At 43.5% G+C, this 18,449-nt stretch overlaps 1 protein-coding gene across 5 annotated transcripts in view; it reads left to right on the forward strand.

Moving 5' to 3' along the window:
• Positions 1-18,449, forward strand: part of SHANK2 (SH3 and multiple ankyrin repeat domains 2) — a 582,141-nt gene that overhangs the window by 168,579 nt on the left and 395,113 nt on the right. For all 5 annotated transcript variants that reach the window (XM_056527699.1, XM_056527698.1, XM_056527700.1 and 2 more), the window contains 3 exons: positions 2,155-2,322; positions 14,044-14,160; positions 16,660-16,737. In XM_056527699.1, the coding sequence (XP_056383674.1) occupies positions 2,155-2,322; positions 14,044-14,160; positions 16,660-16,737 (363 nt within the window). The remainder of the gene's footprint in view (positions 1-2,154; positions 2,323-14,043; positions 14,161-16,659; positions 16,738-18,449) is intronic.

Below are 18,449 nucleotides of genomic sequence, written 5' to 3' on the forward strand. Positions count from 1 at the left end.
ATCATGCAGTTATCAGCAAACCTGTGCATAGGTGATAAATGTTCTTAGAGATCAACCCTCTTCATGTTTCCAAATACATTAGAACAAAGTCATCCAAATGTGACTATTTTGGCAAGACCAGTGTGTATAGTGATGCGCTGATAATGTTAATAGTGCAAGATAAATTTTAACACCCGATCCAGACTCCTCTAAGCAGCAGCTTATTCCCCTTTTCTCATTAAGACCACATGTACGCTCAGTTAAAGTGAGCATGCATATGTATGGAGAGTAGATAATATGGCAAAGTAAATGTAAACACCCAATTTAGACACCTCTAAGCAGCAGCTTACTTCTCTTTTTTAATTGAGAACACGTGCATGCTCAGACAAATTGAGCATTCATGTATATGGAGAGAAAAGAACAGGGCAAGGTAAATTTTAACACCCAATCCAGACGCCTCTAAGCAACAGCTTATTTCTTTTTTTTCCTCATTGAAAACACATGCACGCTCAGACAAATAGAGCATGCATGTATATAGAAAGTCAGGTCAAGGTAAACTTCAACACCCAATCCAGATGCCTCTAAGCAGCAGCATATTCCCCTTTCTCATTGAGAACACATGCACGCTCAGACAAACTAAGCATGGATGAATATGGAGAGTAGAGAATAAGGCAAGGTAAATTCCAACACCCAATTTAGAATCCTCTATGAAGCAGGTTATTCCCCTTTTTTCATTGAGAACACATGCACTCTCAGTCAAAGGGAGCATGCATGTGTATTGAGAAAAGATAATAGAGCAAAGTAAATTTCAGCACCCAATTTATACTCCTCTATGCAGCAGCTTACATCTCTTTTTTTATTGAGAGCTCATGCACGCTCAGACAAATAGAGTATTCATATAGTACAAGATAAATTTCAACACCCAATCCAGAGTCCCTTTAGCAGCAGATTATTTCCCTTTTCTCATTGAGAACACATGCACGCTCAGACAAACTAAGCATGCATGAATATGGAGAGTAGAGAATAAGGCAAGATAAATTCCATCACCCAATTTAGACTCCTCTAAGCAGCAGGCTATTCCCCTTTTTCATTGAGAACACATGCACGCTCAGTCAAAGGGAGCATGCATGTGTATGGAGAAAAGATAATAGAGCAAAGTAAATTTCAGCACCCAATTTATACTCCTCTATGCAGCAGGCTACATCTCTTTTTTATTGAGAACTCATGCATGCTCAGACAAATAGCGCATGCATGTATATAGAGAGTAGAAGAAAATAGGGCAAGATACATTTCAACACTCACTCCAGAGCCTTTTTAGCAGCAGATTATTTCCCTTTTCTCATTGAGAACACATGCACGCACAGACAAACTAAGCATGCATAAATATGGAGAGTAGAGAATAAGGCAAGATGAATTCCAACACCCATTTTAGACTCCTCTAAGCAGCAGGTTATTCCCCTTTTTCATTGAGAGCACATGCACGCTCAGTCAAAGTGAGCATGCATGTGTATGGAAAATAGATAAAAGAGCAAAGTAAATTTCAGCACCCAATTTATTCTCCTCTATGCAGCAGCCTACATCTCTTTTTTATTGAGAGCTCATGCACGCTCAGACAAATAGAGCATGCATGTATATAGAGAGTGCAAAATAGGGCAAGGTAAATTCCAACACCCAATTTAGACTCCTCTAAGCAGCAGGTTATTCCCCCTTTTTCATTGAGAACACATGCATGCTCAGTCAAAGTGAGCATACATGTGTACGGAGAATAGATAATAGAGCAACGTAAATTTCAACACCCAATTTAGACTCCTCTATGCAGCAGCCTACATCTCTTTTTTTTATCGAGAGCTCACGCATGCTCAGACAAATAGAGCATGCATGTATATGGAGAGTGCAGAATAGGGCAAGGTAAATTCCAACAACCAATTCAGACTTCTCTAAACTGCAGCCTATTTCCTTTTACTCATTGAGAGCACAAGCACGCGCAGACAAACTGAGCATGCATCTATATGGAGAGGACGGGAGGAATAGCTGACAGATGCTGTAGGGATATTGCCGGCAACAGTAGTTGTGCATCTGGTCTTTATTCTGGAAGGAAACCTATAATACTGTACTGTACTGTGCTAAAAATACTGTCATAACATGTTACCATTGATTATATCCTATTGTTTGCAGACTCTGTTGGAGTTAGGAGCTTCCCCCGACTACAAGGACAGCCGAGGACTGACCCCCCTGTACCACACCGCCATGGTGGGGGGAGACCCCTACTGCTGTGAACTCTTGCTGCACGAACATGCCATGGTGGGGTGCAAAGACGAGAACGGCTGGCAGGAGATCCACCAGGTGAGGGGCCACGCTCTTTTTTTTGTAGATAGATGATTATCAATTGAGAATTCTTCTGGTTACTGTACAACAGTGTTTCCCAACCAGGGTGCCTCCAGCTGTTGCAAAACTTCAACTCCCAGCATGCCCGGACAGCCAGAGGCTGTCCGGGCATGCTGGGAGTTGTAGTTTTGCAACAGCTGGAGGCACCCTGGTTGGGAATCACTGCTGTACAAGACTTAGACATTTATTATTAATGCGGGCAAACATCCAACATTTCCATCTACAACACTTAGGGTACGTTCACACGAGCGAATTTTTTTGCGGGTTTTCCGCTGCGTATTTGAAAGTGGGCGGGCTGTTCTCGGCTGTCCGCAGCAGATTTTCCGTGGTGGAATTTACGCTGTGGTCCCTACTGACTTCAATGGGGCTTGCGGCGGATTTTCCGCAGCGTAAATTCCGCTGCGGAAAATCTGCTGCGGACAGCCGAGAAGAGCCCGCCCACTTTCAAATACGCAGCGGAAAATCCGCAAAAAAATCAGCTCGTGTGAACGCACCCTTATATACTGTGCGGAAGGACACCCCTATTGAGGCTTGTTTGACTCAGTGTACAGGTAAGGCTGCGTTATCACGGCCGTCTAGACCCATCCCGTTCTTCTCCCGTCAAAAAAAAAAAAAAAAAAAAGGGACTTAAAAAAAAAAAAAAAGGACAATAACGGATGCAAACGGATGTTATCCGTTTAAATCAGTCATTGTTCAGTTAATAAACAAAAAAATATATATCTTTTTTTTTTTTTTTTTGTAAGTATGTAAGTATCAAAAAACTGATTGAAAAAACGGATGCAAACGGATGACATTAAAGGCTCATCCATTTTCCATAGACTTCAATGTTAAATTTACTGTATCCGTTTTTTCTTCCGTTCTTTTGACGGAAGAAAAAAATACTGCATTTGTCGTTTTTTTCTGCCGTCAAAAAAACGGAAATGAGCGCAGACGGGTACAAACGGATGTAAACGGATTGTAAAAAAATAATCCCATTGACAAGAATGGGATTATTTTAAAACCGTTTTTAATACGTTTACAGCCTGCAAGAACGGAACCGAAACGGGGATAAAAAAAAACGGGGACAGACGGCCGTGTGAGCGCACCCTAACTTACCCAATGTTCGTCTATTTATTTATTGAATATTTAGTTATGTAATGTTTATGTTATAGAATGCTTTTACTTATACACAGAGGTTTATCTGAACATTGCAGTGTAGAGCATGGTGGACAGGAAATCGGTAAACCCTGATGAGAAATGACGATTCCAGACAACAGCCGAAGAGTTTGCATCTAAGCTGATCATTTTAAAGAACAGATCCGCTACATTTGTACTTGTTTTCTTTACCTCTGCATATGGGAAACAGCAATGCATCCTTAAAGGGGTACTCCCCTGGAAAACATTATTTTTTAAATCAACAGGTGCCAGAAAGTTAAACAGATTTGTAAATGACTTCTATTTAGAAATCTTAATCCTTCCAATACTTATCAGCTGCTGTATGTTCCAGTGGAAGTTCTTTTCTTTTTGAATTTCCTTTCTGTCTGACCACAGTGCTCTCTGCTGACACCTCTGTCCATTTTAGGAACTGTCCAGAGTAGGAGCAAATCCCCATAGCAAACCTATACTGCTCCGGATAGTTCCTAAAAGGGACAGAGGTGTCAGCAGAGAGGACTGTGTTCAGACAGAAAGGAAATTTAAAAAGAAAAAAACTTCCTAGGAGCATACAGCAGCTGATAAGTACTGGAAGGATTAAGATTTAATAGAAGTAATTTACAAATTTGTTTAACTTTCTGGCATCAGTTCATTAAAAAAATTTTTTTCCAGGGGAGTACCCCTATCCTTTGGATAGAGGATAAGATGTGTGTGAGCGGAGTACCCCTTTAAATAAACAGAGGAAGCAATATATTGTAGAAGCTACATCTTGCCTTCTGGTGTGTGTGTAGACCAGTAAGGCTTAAAGGGATATTCCAGGGAAAAACTTTTTTTTTATATCAACTGGCTCCAGAAAGTTAAACAGATTTGTAAATTACTTCTATTAAAAAATCGTAATCTTTCCAATAATTATCAGCTGCTGAAGTTGAGTTGTTCTTTTCTGTTTGGCAACAGTGCTCTCTGCTGACACCTATGTCTGTCTCGGGAACTGCACAGAGTAGAAGAGGTTTGCTATGGGGATTTGCTTCTACTCTGAACAGTTCCCGAGACGGGTGTCATCAGAGAGCACTTAGACAGAAAAGAACAACTCAACTTCAGCAGCTCATAAGTACTGAAAGGATTAAGATTTTTTAATAGAAGTAATTTACAAATCTGTTTAACTTTCTGGAGCCAGTTTCTATATATATAAGTTTTTTTCTGGATAACCCCTTTAAAGTGTTGATGTCATTTAAGAAAAAACTTTTAACATATCAGAGAGTCATGTCGAAAGTTTTGATTGGTCGAGGTCTCAGTACTGACACCCCCAACAATCGTTCTCCCCCTGTCTTCTCTTCGCTGCAGGCTCATACACTTGTATAGAATCTGCCTTCTGTTGTTTAGTTTAATGGGCAGTAACATAGTTGGGTAGGTTCACATTACAAAATCGCTGGCTGGAAATATTCCGTACGGAGATTCCGAGGACTGCTGAATGAATTAGTCCACACTAGGACCGTGCAGACCTTGCTGTCCCCATAGACGGCAATGTATTCTGCGCGTAAAAATGACCAAGTTCGTTCTTTTAACAGATGAATTTCTGCGGGGGAGATTGCGATGGAGATCTGCCATGGAAATTGCGTCGTGTGCGCTGTGCAGCAGAATCCCTTTGCCACCAATGGGACTCTGCTGCACTGGAATTTCAAAATAGAATTCTGTTCAGAAACCTAAGGGAACGTTCACACGTGCGGATTTCGCCAGGGATCCGCCGCTGAAGGACCTCCTATATGCTGCCTTTATATGTGCCTGCTCAGAGCGGCAATACGCCGCTACGAGCAGACACACTGCAGCGTGCAAGTCGCCGCGCGCATGCTCAGTATACTGGCACATCGCGGCAGCTCTCAGCCTAGCTCATTGAGCAGGGGGAGCGTCCGCGATGTGTGCGAGTACACCGCGACTCGCAGTGTGTCTGCTCAGCGGCGGATCTGCAACGTAAAATACGCTGTAAATCCGCACGTGTGAAAGTACCCTAAGGGTGGGTTCACGCCACGATTTTACTATATGGTTTCATAAAAAAAAAAAAAACATAAGCAACCGTACAGAAAACCGTGCCCATAGACTTCCCATTCAAAACCATATGCACCATAATGTATACGGTTGTCTCCGTTTTTCAAACCATACGGTTTTTTACTTTTTTTTTTTTTTTACGGAGAGAAAACCGTGGCCTACCACGGTTTTTGATACGGATGAAAAACTGTATTAAGCTGTATACGTTTTTTTTTTTACATGGGAGTCAATGGGAACCGTACAGAAATGTATGTGCGTACGGTTCCATCCGGTTTTCACCATACGGTTTTTGGCTTTGCTCAGTTTTTTTTCTTGGAATTTCAATCAAACAAGTGAAACTTTATTCATAATGGAGTGAAAAGTTAAAAATGTATACATTTTTTTCTTAAAAAACAGATGCAACCGGACATGATTTTTCAAACCGTATACAGATAAAAATTTGTACACACGTTTTAATACAGTTTTGTCAGGTTTTGAGGAATCAGTTTTTTTAATCAAAAACCTGATACAGGAACTGTATTGTAAAAACGTGGTGTGAACCCACCCTAAGACTGGTTCAGAAGGAGCAAATAAAGACCCTAGGACAGTGTTTCCCAACCAGGGTGCCTCCAGCTGCTGCAAAACTACAACTCCCAGCATGACCGGACAGCCTTCGGCTGTCCGGGCATGCTGGGAGTTGTAGTTTTGCAACAGCTGGAGGCACTCTGGTTGGGAAACACTGCCCTGGGCTGTTTTTTAACCTTGGCTTCCCTTTCTTCTCCACTGCCACCCCTTCATGCCATGTCTAAAGTCAAAACCTCCTTTCTATACAAATAAATGTTATTCTGTGTAGACAGTATGCCCTTGTTCTGCTCAAATGAATAAGCTAGGTGTTACCGTTCTGCCCGTCAAAGGGCTGCGTCCCTGCATCCTACACACAGTGTCTAGTCATAGCTGACAGTATCATACTGTGTATAGACAAAGAGAAAAAGAAACACAGCCGCACATCCACCATTTGTGTTTTGATCTACTTGCCTCTCAGCATAAATTCAAATACTAACAGGTTGTTAAAGGGGTACTCCCTTGGAAAACTTTTTTTTTTTTTTAAATCAACTGATGCCAAAGGATAGGGGATAAGGTGTCTGATTGCAGGGGGCCTGCTGCTGAGACCCCCCCCCCCCCCCCCCGCGATATCCCTGAATCTCCAAAATCTCCAGTTTCGGAAATCTCCATATTTCAGGGACTGGGGACGTGACATCACGCCACGCCCCCTCCATTCATGTCTATGGGAGGGGGCGTGACGGCCGTCACGCCCCCTCCCATAGACATGAATGGAGGGGGAGTGGCGTGACGTCACGTCTCCAGTCCCGGAAACCCGGATGTTTCCGAAACTAGAGACGCAGTCCCCGCATAGAATGCGGGTGCTGCAGGGAGATCGCGGGGGGTCTCAGCAGCGGGCCCCCCTCTCCGCGATCAGACATCTTATCCCCTATCCTTTGGATAGGGGATAAAATATTTTTGCCCGGAATACCTCTTTAATCTCCAGACCAGAGCTCTAATTTCAGACACCAGAACCATGCTCAAACACTCCCCCTCTTCACTCCTGGGCTTATCAGGTAAAAATGCCCTTTTGCCCTGATGCATGCTTTATGGTAACATTGGAATCAGAACTAGTATGAAGGCAACTGGACATGTGTAGTAGCCTGGGAGCATGGAGACAAAGTAAGGCTGCATTCACATCTCGTTTTTTTACATACGGGTGCCGGATTCGGCTGGGGGAGAGGAAAACCGGGCGCTCCCGTACCCCAGCCGGATCAGCCCGTAAATCCATTTACTTTGATGAGCCGACCGGAATCAAACGGTGACTCCGGTCGGCTCAGTTTTGACCCGTATCCAGTTTTGTGACCTGACCTAAAACCGTAGTATACTACGGTTTTAGGTCCGGTTGGGAAACTGGATACGGGTCAAAACTGAGCCGACCGGAGTCACCGTTTGATTCCGGTCGGCTCATTAAAGTAAATGGATTTACGGGCTGATCCGGCTGGGGTACGGGAGCGCCCGGTTTTCCTCTCCCCCAGCCGAATCCGGCACCCGTATGTAAAAAAACGAGATGTGAATGCAGCATAATACAGACTCGTATTTATCCAGTTAACCCAATACATATTGGCAGATTACAAGATTGTCACTTTGGTTGGCCAGGGGCTACTTGCATATCTTGGGCCAGACAGAGGTAGCAGCCACCCAAACCCCCCATAATACCATGCGCCACTGCAAAGGTGCTACACTTATAGGCCACCCTAATTCCATTCTGCATTTCTTGTCAGAAAGGCATTTTATGCGGTACTAGATAGATTTTTATTTATTCCCAAGTAATAATGGATTTCTTTATGTTTTCCTTGGCGTTCTGCAGAAAAACCACTTTATGTCGGCATATTACAGCTCATTGTCCTGTCCGCCCGGCCGATTCTATGCAGATATATGAGGTGCCCCAGTAAAGAGCATCCTCAGCTGATATCATTTGTTTAGCGGTAAACATGACATTACTATGGATGTAGGGCTGGTAATGTGCCAGCGTTATGTTCCTGGCAGAGGATTTATTCGTAGACTCATCCATTCATGGATTTATCTAGATCGCAATTCAAGGTTTGTACCAGGATTTATGGTCGGGGTGCAGAGAGACCATTACATATTGACTGTTACTGTCAGTCCCACAAGGACACGAGGTGAGTAAACCCGGTCCCTGTAAGGGAGGGGGCCACCATTTGTCTTGCGCTATAACAACATAATTTATTCGTAATTAAATACGTCGGCTCCGGAGCCCGGGACCTGTAAGCCAGGAATCCACTGCTAATGGGATCATTTTCTCTCCATGTCCTGCCAAGTCCTCTGCCCGCTCTCCATATCAACCTCCATTAGCGGAGATACTCTGTGTGAAACTAATAGTACTCAATATACCCACAGTCACACTGTGCCAGCTGCCATTTTACATGCTGGCGTCTTTTCAGAACTGAAGTAAAAACAGAGACGATAGAAGGATTAGCAGCTCAGGCACGCTAGATGGTGAAGTGGAAGACATGAATCTGAAGCTCTCTAAGGGTATGTTCACACGGGCAGATTTCAGATATTTGCTGTGGAAAATCTGCAGCGGATTTTACTACTATTGGCTTCAATGGGACAGCAGAAAATCTGCAATAGAGGCAGATTTGCAGTTTTTCCTTTGGACCCCATTGAAGTCAATGGTAGCAAAATCCGCTGCGGATTTTCCGCAGCAAATAAGCTACGGAGATTCTGCAGGTAATCCGCCTATGTGGCTGTACCCCAAGGGTTACTTCACACATGCGTTTTTTTTCTGTAGATTTGCTGCTGCAGATTTTGCTGCCCATTGACTTCACTGGGTAGCAACATCTGTTAAAGATGTTAAAGGCTGCGTTCACACGTGCATATTTTCTGCTGCAGATCTGCTGTAGCAGATTTTGCTACCCATTGGAGTCAATGGACAGCAAAATCTGCAGCAGCAGATCTGCTGCAGAAAACTCGCATGTCTGAACACCAGGGCTCTGGAGTCGATAGATAAATGTTCCGACTCCACAGTTTTTTGTACTTCCGACTCCCCGACTCCTCTGTATTAATATGCGAATGTATTTATAAACACAGTTGAATCCAAGAAGCTGTTCCACCAAGTTCTTCTAGCAGAGAGAGGTAGTTGGGCAGAAGCTGCTGCCTTCTCCTTTTTGTGTGCTGATCTGCTGCTGAAGATAGGGCAGTGGGAGGATCCAGGAAGGGGCATTTATTATAAAACATGATTTCCCTAGTAGAATCCCATAGTCATGTTTAAAGTTTAAGCTAACAATCGGAGTTTACAAGTTTTTATAGCCTTAGCTGAATGGCAGCAGTTTTTCCAATGGTTTACAGCTTCAGTCTTGAACTATTGACCCTCCATTCCCTTCACTTATACAAGTGTCTGTAGTCCTGTAAAAAACATATTTACTTAATCCCTTATCAGTGAGAGGCTAGGTTACCCATGGGTTCCCTGTAACAGCAGAACACAACACTATGGAAAGTATAAGTATTGCCGCTCCTAATTGTGCGTTGTGTGCCAAATAGTAAAGCACATGAGAAGCATGCTTCTTCGCGGTCACTTAACGTGTTCGTTTTGCGGTTACGTGAGGCACTGCATGCATTGGTCTTTATTCTTACAGTAGAGAAGTTGTTAATTATAACTTTTTGTGAATTGGGACATTAAAACTTGCTTTTTTTTTTTATTATTCCAAACTAAATTTAGTAGGAGTCTGAGTCGGTGCATTGTTTGCCGACTCTTACTCCAGGTACCCAAAATTTTGTCCGACTCCTCGACTCCGACTCCACAGCACTGGTGAACACACCCTAAAAGGGAACTTGTCAAGATATAAATGACATCCAATCAGGAGGCACCATGTTATAGAGCAGGAGGAGCTGAGCAGATTGATATATAGTTTTATGGGACAAGTTCCAGGATAACTTGTCATTTATTCATGTAAATCTCTGATCATTCTGGGCTAAGGAGTCATATGGGCGGTGCTACATAAGCATACATAGACAGCTAATGTAAAAAAAGAGGCATCCAGGCATCCTCATGCAATTGAAAACTTTATTCAGGTATCAACAAGGACAGGATAAAAGTGACGCGTTTCAGCCAGGTAACCTAGCCTTACTCATACTGAAAAAAACTTGGATCCAGTGGTCTTAAAGGGTTACTCTGCTCCCCAGCATCCAGAACATTGAGTTCCTGAATGCTGTGTGCGGGCTTCCGTGTTCACTCCCTCCTCCCTGTCATGTGACGTCACATCCCGCCCCCTCAATGCAAGTCTATGGGAGGGGGCGTGATGGCCATAGACTTTCATTGATGGGGCAGACCATGACGTCACGAGAAGGCGGGCATGAACACAGAAGCATGCACACAGCGTTAAGGAACTCAATGTTCTGGACGCTGGGGAGCAAAGTAACCCTTTAAGTAGGTGGAAAGCCAATCATTCGGCAAACAGGTGCACCTGAACAAGTCAGGGTCACATGTCCAAAAAAGGTCCACCCCTTGAGACCAGTGTCTCATAGTTGAGGTAACAAAACAATGTGTTACAAAATGTAAACAACATTAACCACATTGCCCATAAAACATCAGGATAGCATATAAAAAAAATGAAGAAATAGACATTAAACATCATAAATGTGCTATCCGGAAAAAAAACCAACACATTTCGGGTAAATATACCATCCCATGGCAGTAGAACTATGAAATACAATATACCAAAATAATTTGAACAATATATGTACACGGAAGATGTTGTATGACCATATACATATATAGTAAAGGAGTATCAAATACTGGTTGACTCCCTACAATGTATAATATACTATGGAAAATAGATGGAATAATAGGTACAAAATATTAACAAATAGATGTCATACACCTAGATGCCCTATTCTGCAAGTAGTTAGATGGCAATAGAATAAGACCTCAGCCCTTGATGAGCAGAAGGTTTTCATGAATAAATGACAAGTTATCCTGGATCCTTTCCCACAAAATTACACACTCATTGCCACTTTATTAGAAACGACATGCTAGTCCCGGGTTGAACCCCCTTTTGCCGTCATTCTTGGTCCATACTTTCTACAAGGTGCTGGAAACATTCCTCAACAATTTAGCTCCATATAGACACAACAACATCACACAGTTCCTCCATATGGACATGATGACATCACACAGTTCCTCCATATGGACATGATGACATCACACAGTTCCTCCATATGGACATGATGACATCACACAGTTCCTCCATATGGACATGACATCACACAGTTCCTCCATTTGGACATGATGACATCACACAGTTCCTTCATATGGACATGATGACATCACACAGTTCCTCCATTTGGACATGATGACATCACACAGTTCCTCCATATGGACAGGATGACATCACACAGTTCCTCCATATGGACAGGATGACATCACACAGTTGCTGCAGATTTGTTTGCCGCACATCCATGATAAGAATCTCCCGGTTGTGCTGGGAGTTGAAGATTTGCAACATCTGGAGGGCCACAGTTTGAGACCACTGTCTTAGCACATCACAGCTGTATACACATTAAATTGTGTAGTGAGTTGAGTACAGACAGCTGGTAGTGTGAGGTAAGGCACGAGTGTTCCTGAAGGCCTCTTGTGTTAGTCTATGAGTGGGCATATTGGGCATCCATGACTGGGCATTTATATCCGTCGCTACCATTCAGCTTCAGCATAAAACATTCAGCTGTGTGACTGGGGATGGAGACTGTGATCGCACTGCTATTCTCCTTGTAAATGATGAATTAGGAGACTGTTCGGTGAGTACGCTGGGTGTCTGGCAGCCCCTACTGGTGTATTTGTCTCACAGCAACGTGTCTATAAACTACTTATCCACTTCAGAGCTACTTCACCGACAAACCATTGTGGAACCTTCGCAGAATGCAGCAATAGCGAATTCAATCACTAAAAGAAAATGGGTAAAATTTAGCAAAACCTGTGCAGAGGAAAAGTTGATGAGTTGCCCATAGCAACCAATCAGATCGCTTCTTTCATTTTTCACAGGCCTAAAGTTGCCCATAGCAACCAATCAGATCTCTTCTTTCATTTTTCACAGGCCTAAAGTTGCCCATAGCAACCAATCAGATCGCTTCTTTCATTTTTCACAGGCCTAAAGTTGCCCATAGCAACCAATCAGATCGCTTCTTTCATTTTTCACAGGCCTAAAGTTGCCCATAGCAACCAGTCAGATCGCTTCTTTCATTTTTCACAGGCCTAAAGTTGCCCATAGCAACCAGTCAGATCGCTTCTTTCATTTTTCACAGGCCTAAAGTTGCCCATAGCAACCAATCAGATCGCTTCTTTCATTTTTCAGAGGCCTAAAGGCCTCTGAAAAATGAAAGAAGCGATCTGATTGGTTGCTATGGGCAACTCAGCAACTTTTCCTCTGGACGGGTTTTGATAAACCTCCCCCTGTATGACTATTATATATATATACTGTACATTGTATTACTATTGTTTATACACTGTATGACTATTTTTTTGGGGCACTGTATGACTATTATTTGTATGCTACATGATATGACTATTATTTTGGCAACGTGGGGGAGATTTATCAAAACCTGCCAAGTGGAAAAGTTGCCCAGTTGCTTTGTTGCCCATAGCAACCAATCAGATTGCTTCTTTCATTTTTAACAAGGCCTCTGCAAAATGAAAGAAGCGATCTGATTGGTTGCGATGAGCAACTCAGCAGCGTTTCCTCTGGACAGGTTTTGATAAATCTCCCCCTATGTCCTTTGTACCATCAGGTTAAAATTAAGGAAAGCCGAGTAACCCTAAAACATAGAGGGTTAAGACAGGGCTTGACAAATATTCACGGACTCTGGGAACCAGCAAAATAGTTAGGAACCAAGGGGGCTGCACATAACAGGACGTTACACAATGTGATGTCCTGTGACGTTAAACGTGACGTCATTAATGTCCCCTCACCTTGTCTGTATGTCATAGTCATAAGTGACCCCTCTTCTCCCCTCAAATGTCACAGTCATTAATGTCCCCTCATTTTGTCTGTGTGTCACTCCTTAGTGTCCCCTCATGTGTCTCAGTCATTATTGTCCCTTCATCTCTCTCTATGTCACAGTCACAATTGTCCCCTCATCTCCCTCTGTGTCGCAATCATTAATGCCCCTCATCTTGTCTGTGTCACAGTAATTAGTGTCCCCTCATCTCCCCATGTGTCACAATCATTACTGTCCCTTCATCCACAGTGTTCCCTTATCTTCCCTGTGTGTCAGTCATTAGTGTCCTCTCATGTTTCTCTGTGTCACAGTCATTAATGTTCCCTCATCTTGTCTGTGTCACAGTAAATAGTGTCTCCTTGTCTCCCCATATGTCACAGTCATTACTGTCCCTTCATTCACCTCGTATGTCACAGTCATTACTGTGCCCTTATCTTCCCTGTGTGTCAGTTATTAGTGACCCCTCATCTCTCTCTGTCACAGTCAATAATGTCCCTTCATCTTGTCTGTGTCACAGTAAATAGTGTCCCCTTATCCACCCCATGTGTCACAGTCATTACTGTCCCCTTATCTTTCATGTGTGTCAGTCATTACTGTCCCCACATCTTCCCCCTTGTGTCAGTTGTTAATGTCCACTCATCTAACCCCCCTCTGTGTGTCAGTTATTAATGTCCCCTCATCTTCCTTCCCGGTGTGTCAGTTATTATTGTCCCCTCATCTCCCTCCCGTGTGTCAGTTATTAAAGGGGTACTCCGCCCCTAGACATCCTATTCAACACTTATGTTCAGAACGCCAGCTGTGCTAGGTTTCGGGCGGTTGTGGTGATCACGCCCCCTCCATTATTCTCTATGGGAGATATATGGAGGGGGCATGACCACTGTGGTCGCTTGTAATCTGCATTGACATTTTGAAGTTGCATTTGCCTTACAGAGTTTATTGAGTGCCTCTGTTACTTAAGTTCTCTGTGCTCCACAGGCTTGTCGATACGGCCATTACCAACATCTGGAGCACTTACTGTTCTATGGAGCAAACATGGGGGCTCAGAACGCGTCCGGAAACACTGCGCTTCACATCTGTGCTCTGTACAATCAGGTAAGAAACACCTTGGATACTTTACTATACAATCTTCTAATCATTAACTTACATGATAGGGAGAGTCAGATATATATATTAATTATCAATATGAGTAACGTATGGACTTAGATGACATTCATATGGATATGTGTATAGAACACCTGTACAGCCAGCAGTATCACCACCTTACAGTATAATACATGCCCCAGCTGCTGCAGAACCTCTAAAGACATGAAAAGAAGATTCTTGTTAGACTACGATTAAGATGACTCTCTCCCTTCTGCTGAAGCTTTATCATATAATGCTCTCTGCTGTATACTAGTTTTTGGATTAGCTGAGTATCCATAGTTGCCCGGTCTTCTTACCTAAACCTTGTGAGAGAAGAAAACAACAATGACACTCCAGTCCTCCTATCCCATCTTTACATTACATTCTCATATCCTGTCATCCTATCCTTGCCTCATATCCCATCCTCATATCCCATCCTCATATCCCGAACTCATATCCCATACTCATATCCCACCCTTGTATGCCATCCTCATATCCCACCCTTGTATGCTATCCTCATATCCCACCCTTGTATGCTATCCTTATATCCCGAACTTCTACCCCATCCTCATATCCCACCCTAGTATGCCGTCTTCATATCCTGAACTCCTATCCCATCCTCATATCCCACCCTAGTATGCAGTCTTCATATCCTGAACTCCTATCCCATCCTTATATCCCGCCCTTGTATGCCATCCTCATATCCCGAACTCCTACCCCATCCTCATATCCCATCCTTGTATGCCATCCTCATATCCCGAACTCCTACCCCATCCTCATATCCCGAACTCCTTCCCCATCCTCATATCCCATCCTTGCATGTCATCCTCATATCCCGAACTCCTACCCCATCCTCATATCCCACCCTTGTATGCCATCCTCATATCCCGAACTCATATCTCAACCTCATATCCCGTCCTCACATCCCGAACTCATATCCCATCCTCATGTCCTGAACTCATATTCCGTCCTCATGTCCTGTTCTCATTACCCGTCCTCATATGCCGAACTCATATGCCATCCTCATTTCCCGCTCTTGCATGCCGTCCTCATATCCCGAACTCATCCCAACCTCATATCCCGTCCTCACATCCCGAACTCATATCCCGTACTCATGTCCTGTTCTCATTACCCGTCCTCATATCACGTCCTCATATCACGACCTCATTACCCATCCTCATATCCCGACCTCATATTCCGTCCTCCTATCCCATCCTCATGTCCTCTTCTCATTACCTGTCCTCATATCCCGACCTCATATCACGTCCTCATTACCCATCCTCATGTCCTCTTCTCATTACCTGTCCTCATATCCCGACCTCATATCACGTCCTCATTACCCATCCTCATGTCCTGTTCTCATTACCTGTCCTCATATCCCGACCTCATACCCCGACCTTATAACCCGTTCTCATTACCCGTAAATATCAGCCTTGAGGGTGTCCTAGCAATGTTAGGAGATATGCTGTATGATTTTCTGTGTTTATTGGTTTGTTTGTTTTTAACCACAATTATAATTTTTTTCAATAAAATTGCAACCAGATGTTTGCCAAAAGCTAGAAATTAAATATTAAAGTATTACAAACAATGCTTTTCTTTTTGTAGGTGATGGCAGTTCTTTTTTAAAGCGCGGCATGCTTTAGGTCTCTTCTTTTTTTTTTTTTTTTTCTGGTGTTTTTCCATAGGCTTTTCTATCTAAAATGGAAAATATGAGAAATATACAGTATATACAGCCTTAGGGTACGTTCACACATGGATAATCTCCCAGTGGGTTTCCTGCTGCGCAAAATCCGCTGTGAGTTTTTTTACTATTCACTTTAATGGGTCTGCGGAAAATTTGCATTTGTGGCAGATTTTCAGAAAGTCAATGGACCCATTAAAGTAAATGATAGTGAAACCTGCAACGGGAATTCTGCACAGCCATTCTACTGCAGCAGAGTCCTATTAGATTCAATGAGATTCTGCTGCACTGTTCACACAGCGAAATTTACGATTTCCGAAATCCGACTCCGGAGTCCGCAAAAACAATAGAGATATTCTTTTTGCATATTTTGCACGGAAACGCATTGCCATCTATGAGATGTCCTAGTGCCCACTGGATAGGGTAAATGTGCAGAATGTCCGACCAAGATTCTGCTCAGAAATTTCGGACGGAAATTCCGATGCAGCAGGATCCCATCGACATCAATGGAACTCCGATGCACAGTGCACACTACGGCATTTCGGTGGTGAATGTTCCGCCGCAGAAATTCCGCCACCAAGAGAATGAACTTGTTCAATCTTCAGACATTGTTGTCTATGGAGAAGGCAATGTTTGCACAGTCCTAGCGCCAACCGATTCAGTCGGCGCTGGGTGCACTCAGCGTCCTGCAGGAAATTTTGTGGTGTGAACCCGGCCTTAGAGTCTGTCGATAGGGATTGGACATTGCTGTCTTCATTGATGTGACTTCTTATCCTCCCTTTTTACAGGACAGCTGTGCACGGGTCTTGCTGTTCAGAGGAGCTAACAAGGAGATAAAGAATTACAACAGCCAGTCCCCTTTCCAGGTAGGAGCATACGTTTATCATGCCAACAAAAAGCTAAGAAATAAATCAAATAAAGTCTTAGCAGCATTTTGAAGTTTGCTATGAATTTTAAGTGTTTATATGACATTCTTTTGGTTTTTGGTCTGTAACCAGTCGTACTCAGAAAATGTTGTGTTTTGAAATTAAGCGTCAAAAACAAAAATGCTTTCATAATTTGTGGTAGACTTGAGAGGGACAAAACTGACGCCTATTCTGGGGACACCTGGCTCTACGTTAATCAACTATTTAAAGGCGCCTTGGCGCTTGTGGTAACACGGTGGGTGCAAGATATACTTGTCAAGTTGTGACGCCAGGCCACCGTTAACCTACACAGTCCGAGGTGGAGACAGCTTCTCCAGGGCCAGACACAGGGAATAAACACATCAATGCCAGGTTACAGATAACTGTCTTTTTACTGAGGCAGGAATAGATGTACAATACTCTCAGTACAGAACAGAGTAGGGATGCAGTGTAACCCATGGGAGTCCTGTGGCCTTGCTGGGACTTAAGGTAATCTTTTACCCACTTGAATTGACTTGCTTTTAGATATGACAGACTTGAGACTTGGAGATATCCCTCACTGACTAGGGTTCTGCTAAGGTCCAATTTCACTGACACCGCCAGGGTATGAACTCACCAACTCCTGTGCCGGAAACACATGCAGAATGGCGGGTTGATTTGATAAGAGCTTTTCTTTAGGCTTCCCTTGGAATCACCTCACAATTCTTCCAACTACTTTCCACACTGCAGCTCACATGGAGCTCTGCACACAGTACACTAGCCTGGAGCTAGGCCAGAACTGGCACTGAATAACTCCTCCCCCTACACTATATACAGGGCAATTTGGGGGTTCCCATTGGGCAATCAGGGTCACATGGATACTCTGCATCACAGATATCCATTACATTCCTTAAAGGTACAGTGCAACATAATATAAATTAACAAAACAAATATTGCAATGAATATCACAGCATCACCTGAGCAACAGGGCCCAATGTAGGCACCTGAAGCAAGGTTTACCTGACAGGATGTACTCCGGTACTGGGACACCACACAGTTTCTTTATTATTTACCTTTGCCTGTCCTTACAATTGGAGTTCTATTAGTAGAGCTGGTGCAAACTACTTAGGCAGGGTTCACACTACAGTATCTGTGGGTTAAACATTTCCAGCCAGAGATTCTGAGTGTGGCAGACGGCGCCGACTAAATCAGTCGGCACTGTCCACCACACTCAGAATCTCTAGCTGGAATTTTTTTTTCCGGCCGCAGATTCTGTAGTGTGAACCCTGCCTAAGTAGTGCAATGTCTGCTGCACGGACTCTGACAGCACATTGAGCAGTTTCGTCATTCCGGTGGAATTCATTCCTCAGAATTTTCTGACAGAAATTCCGCCCCGAAAATTCTGCAGTGTGAATGGGTAAACGGAAAACACATTAACCTGCATTTTACCTTCAAGCAGCGGAATTTCAAACAGAAATTTCTGAGCAGAATTCCGGTCTGAGATTCCATAGTGTGAACCCTGTCTTAGGCCTGGTCCCATTCATGTGAATGGGACAATGCTGCAGTGCCTTTCTGAATGGGACAATGCTGCAGTGCCTTTCTGAATGGGACAATGCTGCAGTGCCTTTCTGAATGGGACAATGCTGCAGTGCCTTTCACCGTTGCAGAGGGTGAAATCCAAAGCAGGATCTGGG

Source organism: Hyla sarda, chromosome 6, assembly GCF_029499605.1.
Source record: "Hyla sarda isolate aHylSar1 chromosome 6, aHylSar1.hap1, whole genome shotgun sequence".
Classification (NCBI taxonomy): domain Eukaryota; kingdom Metazoa; phylum Chordata; class Amphibia; order Anura; family Hylidae; genus Hyla; species Hyla sarda.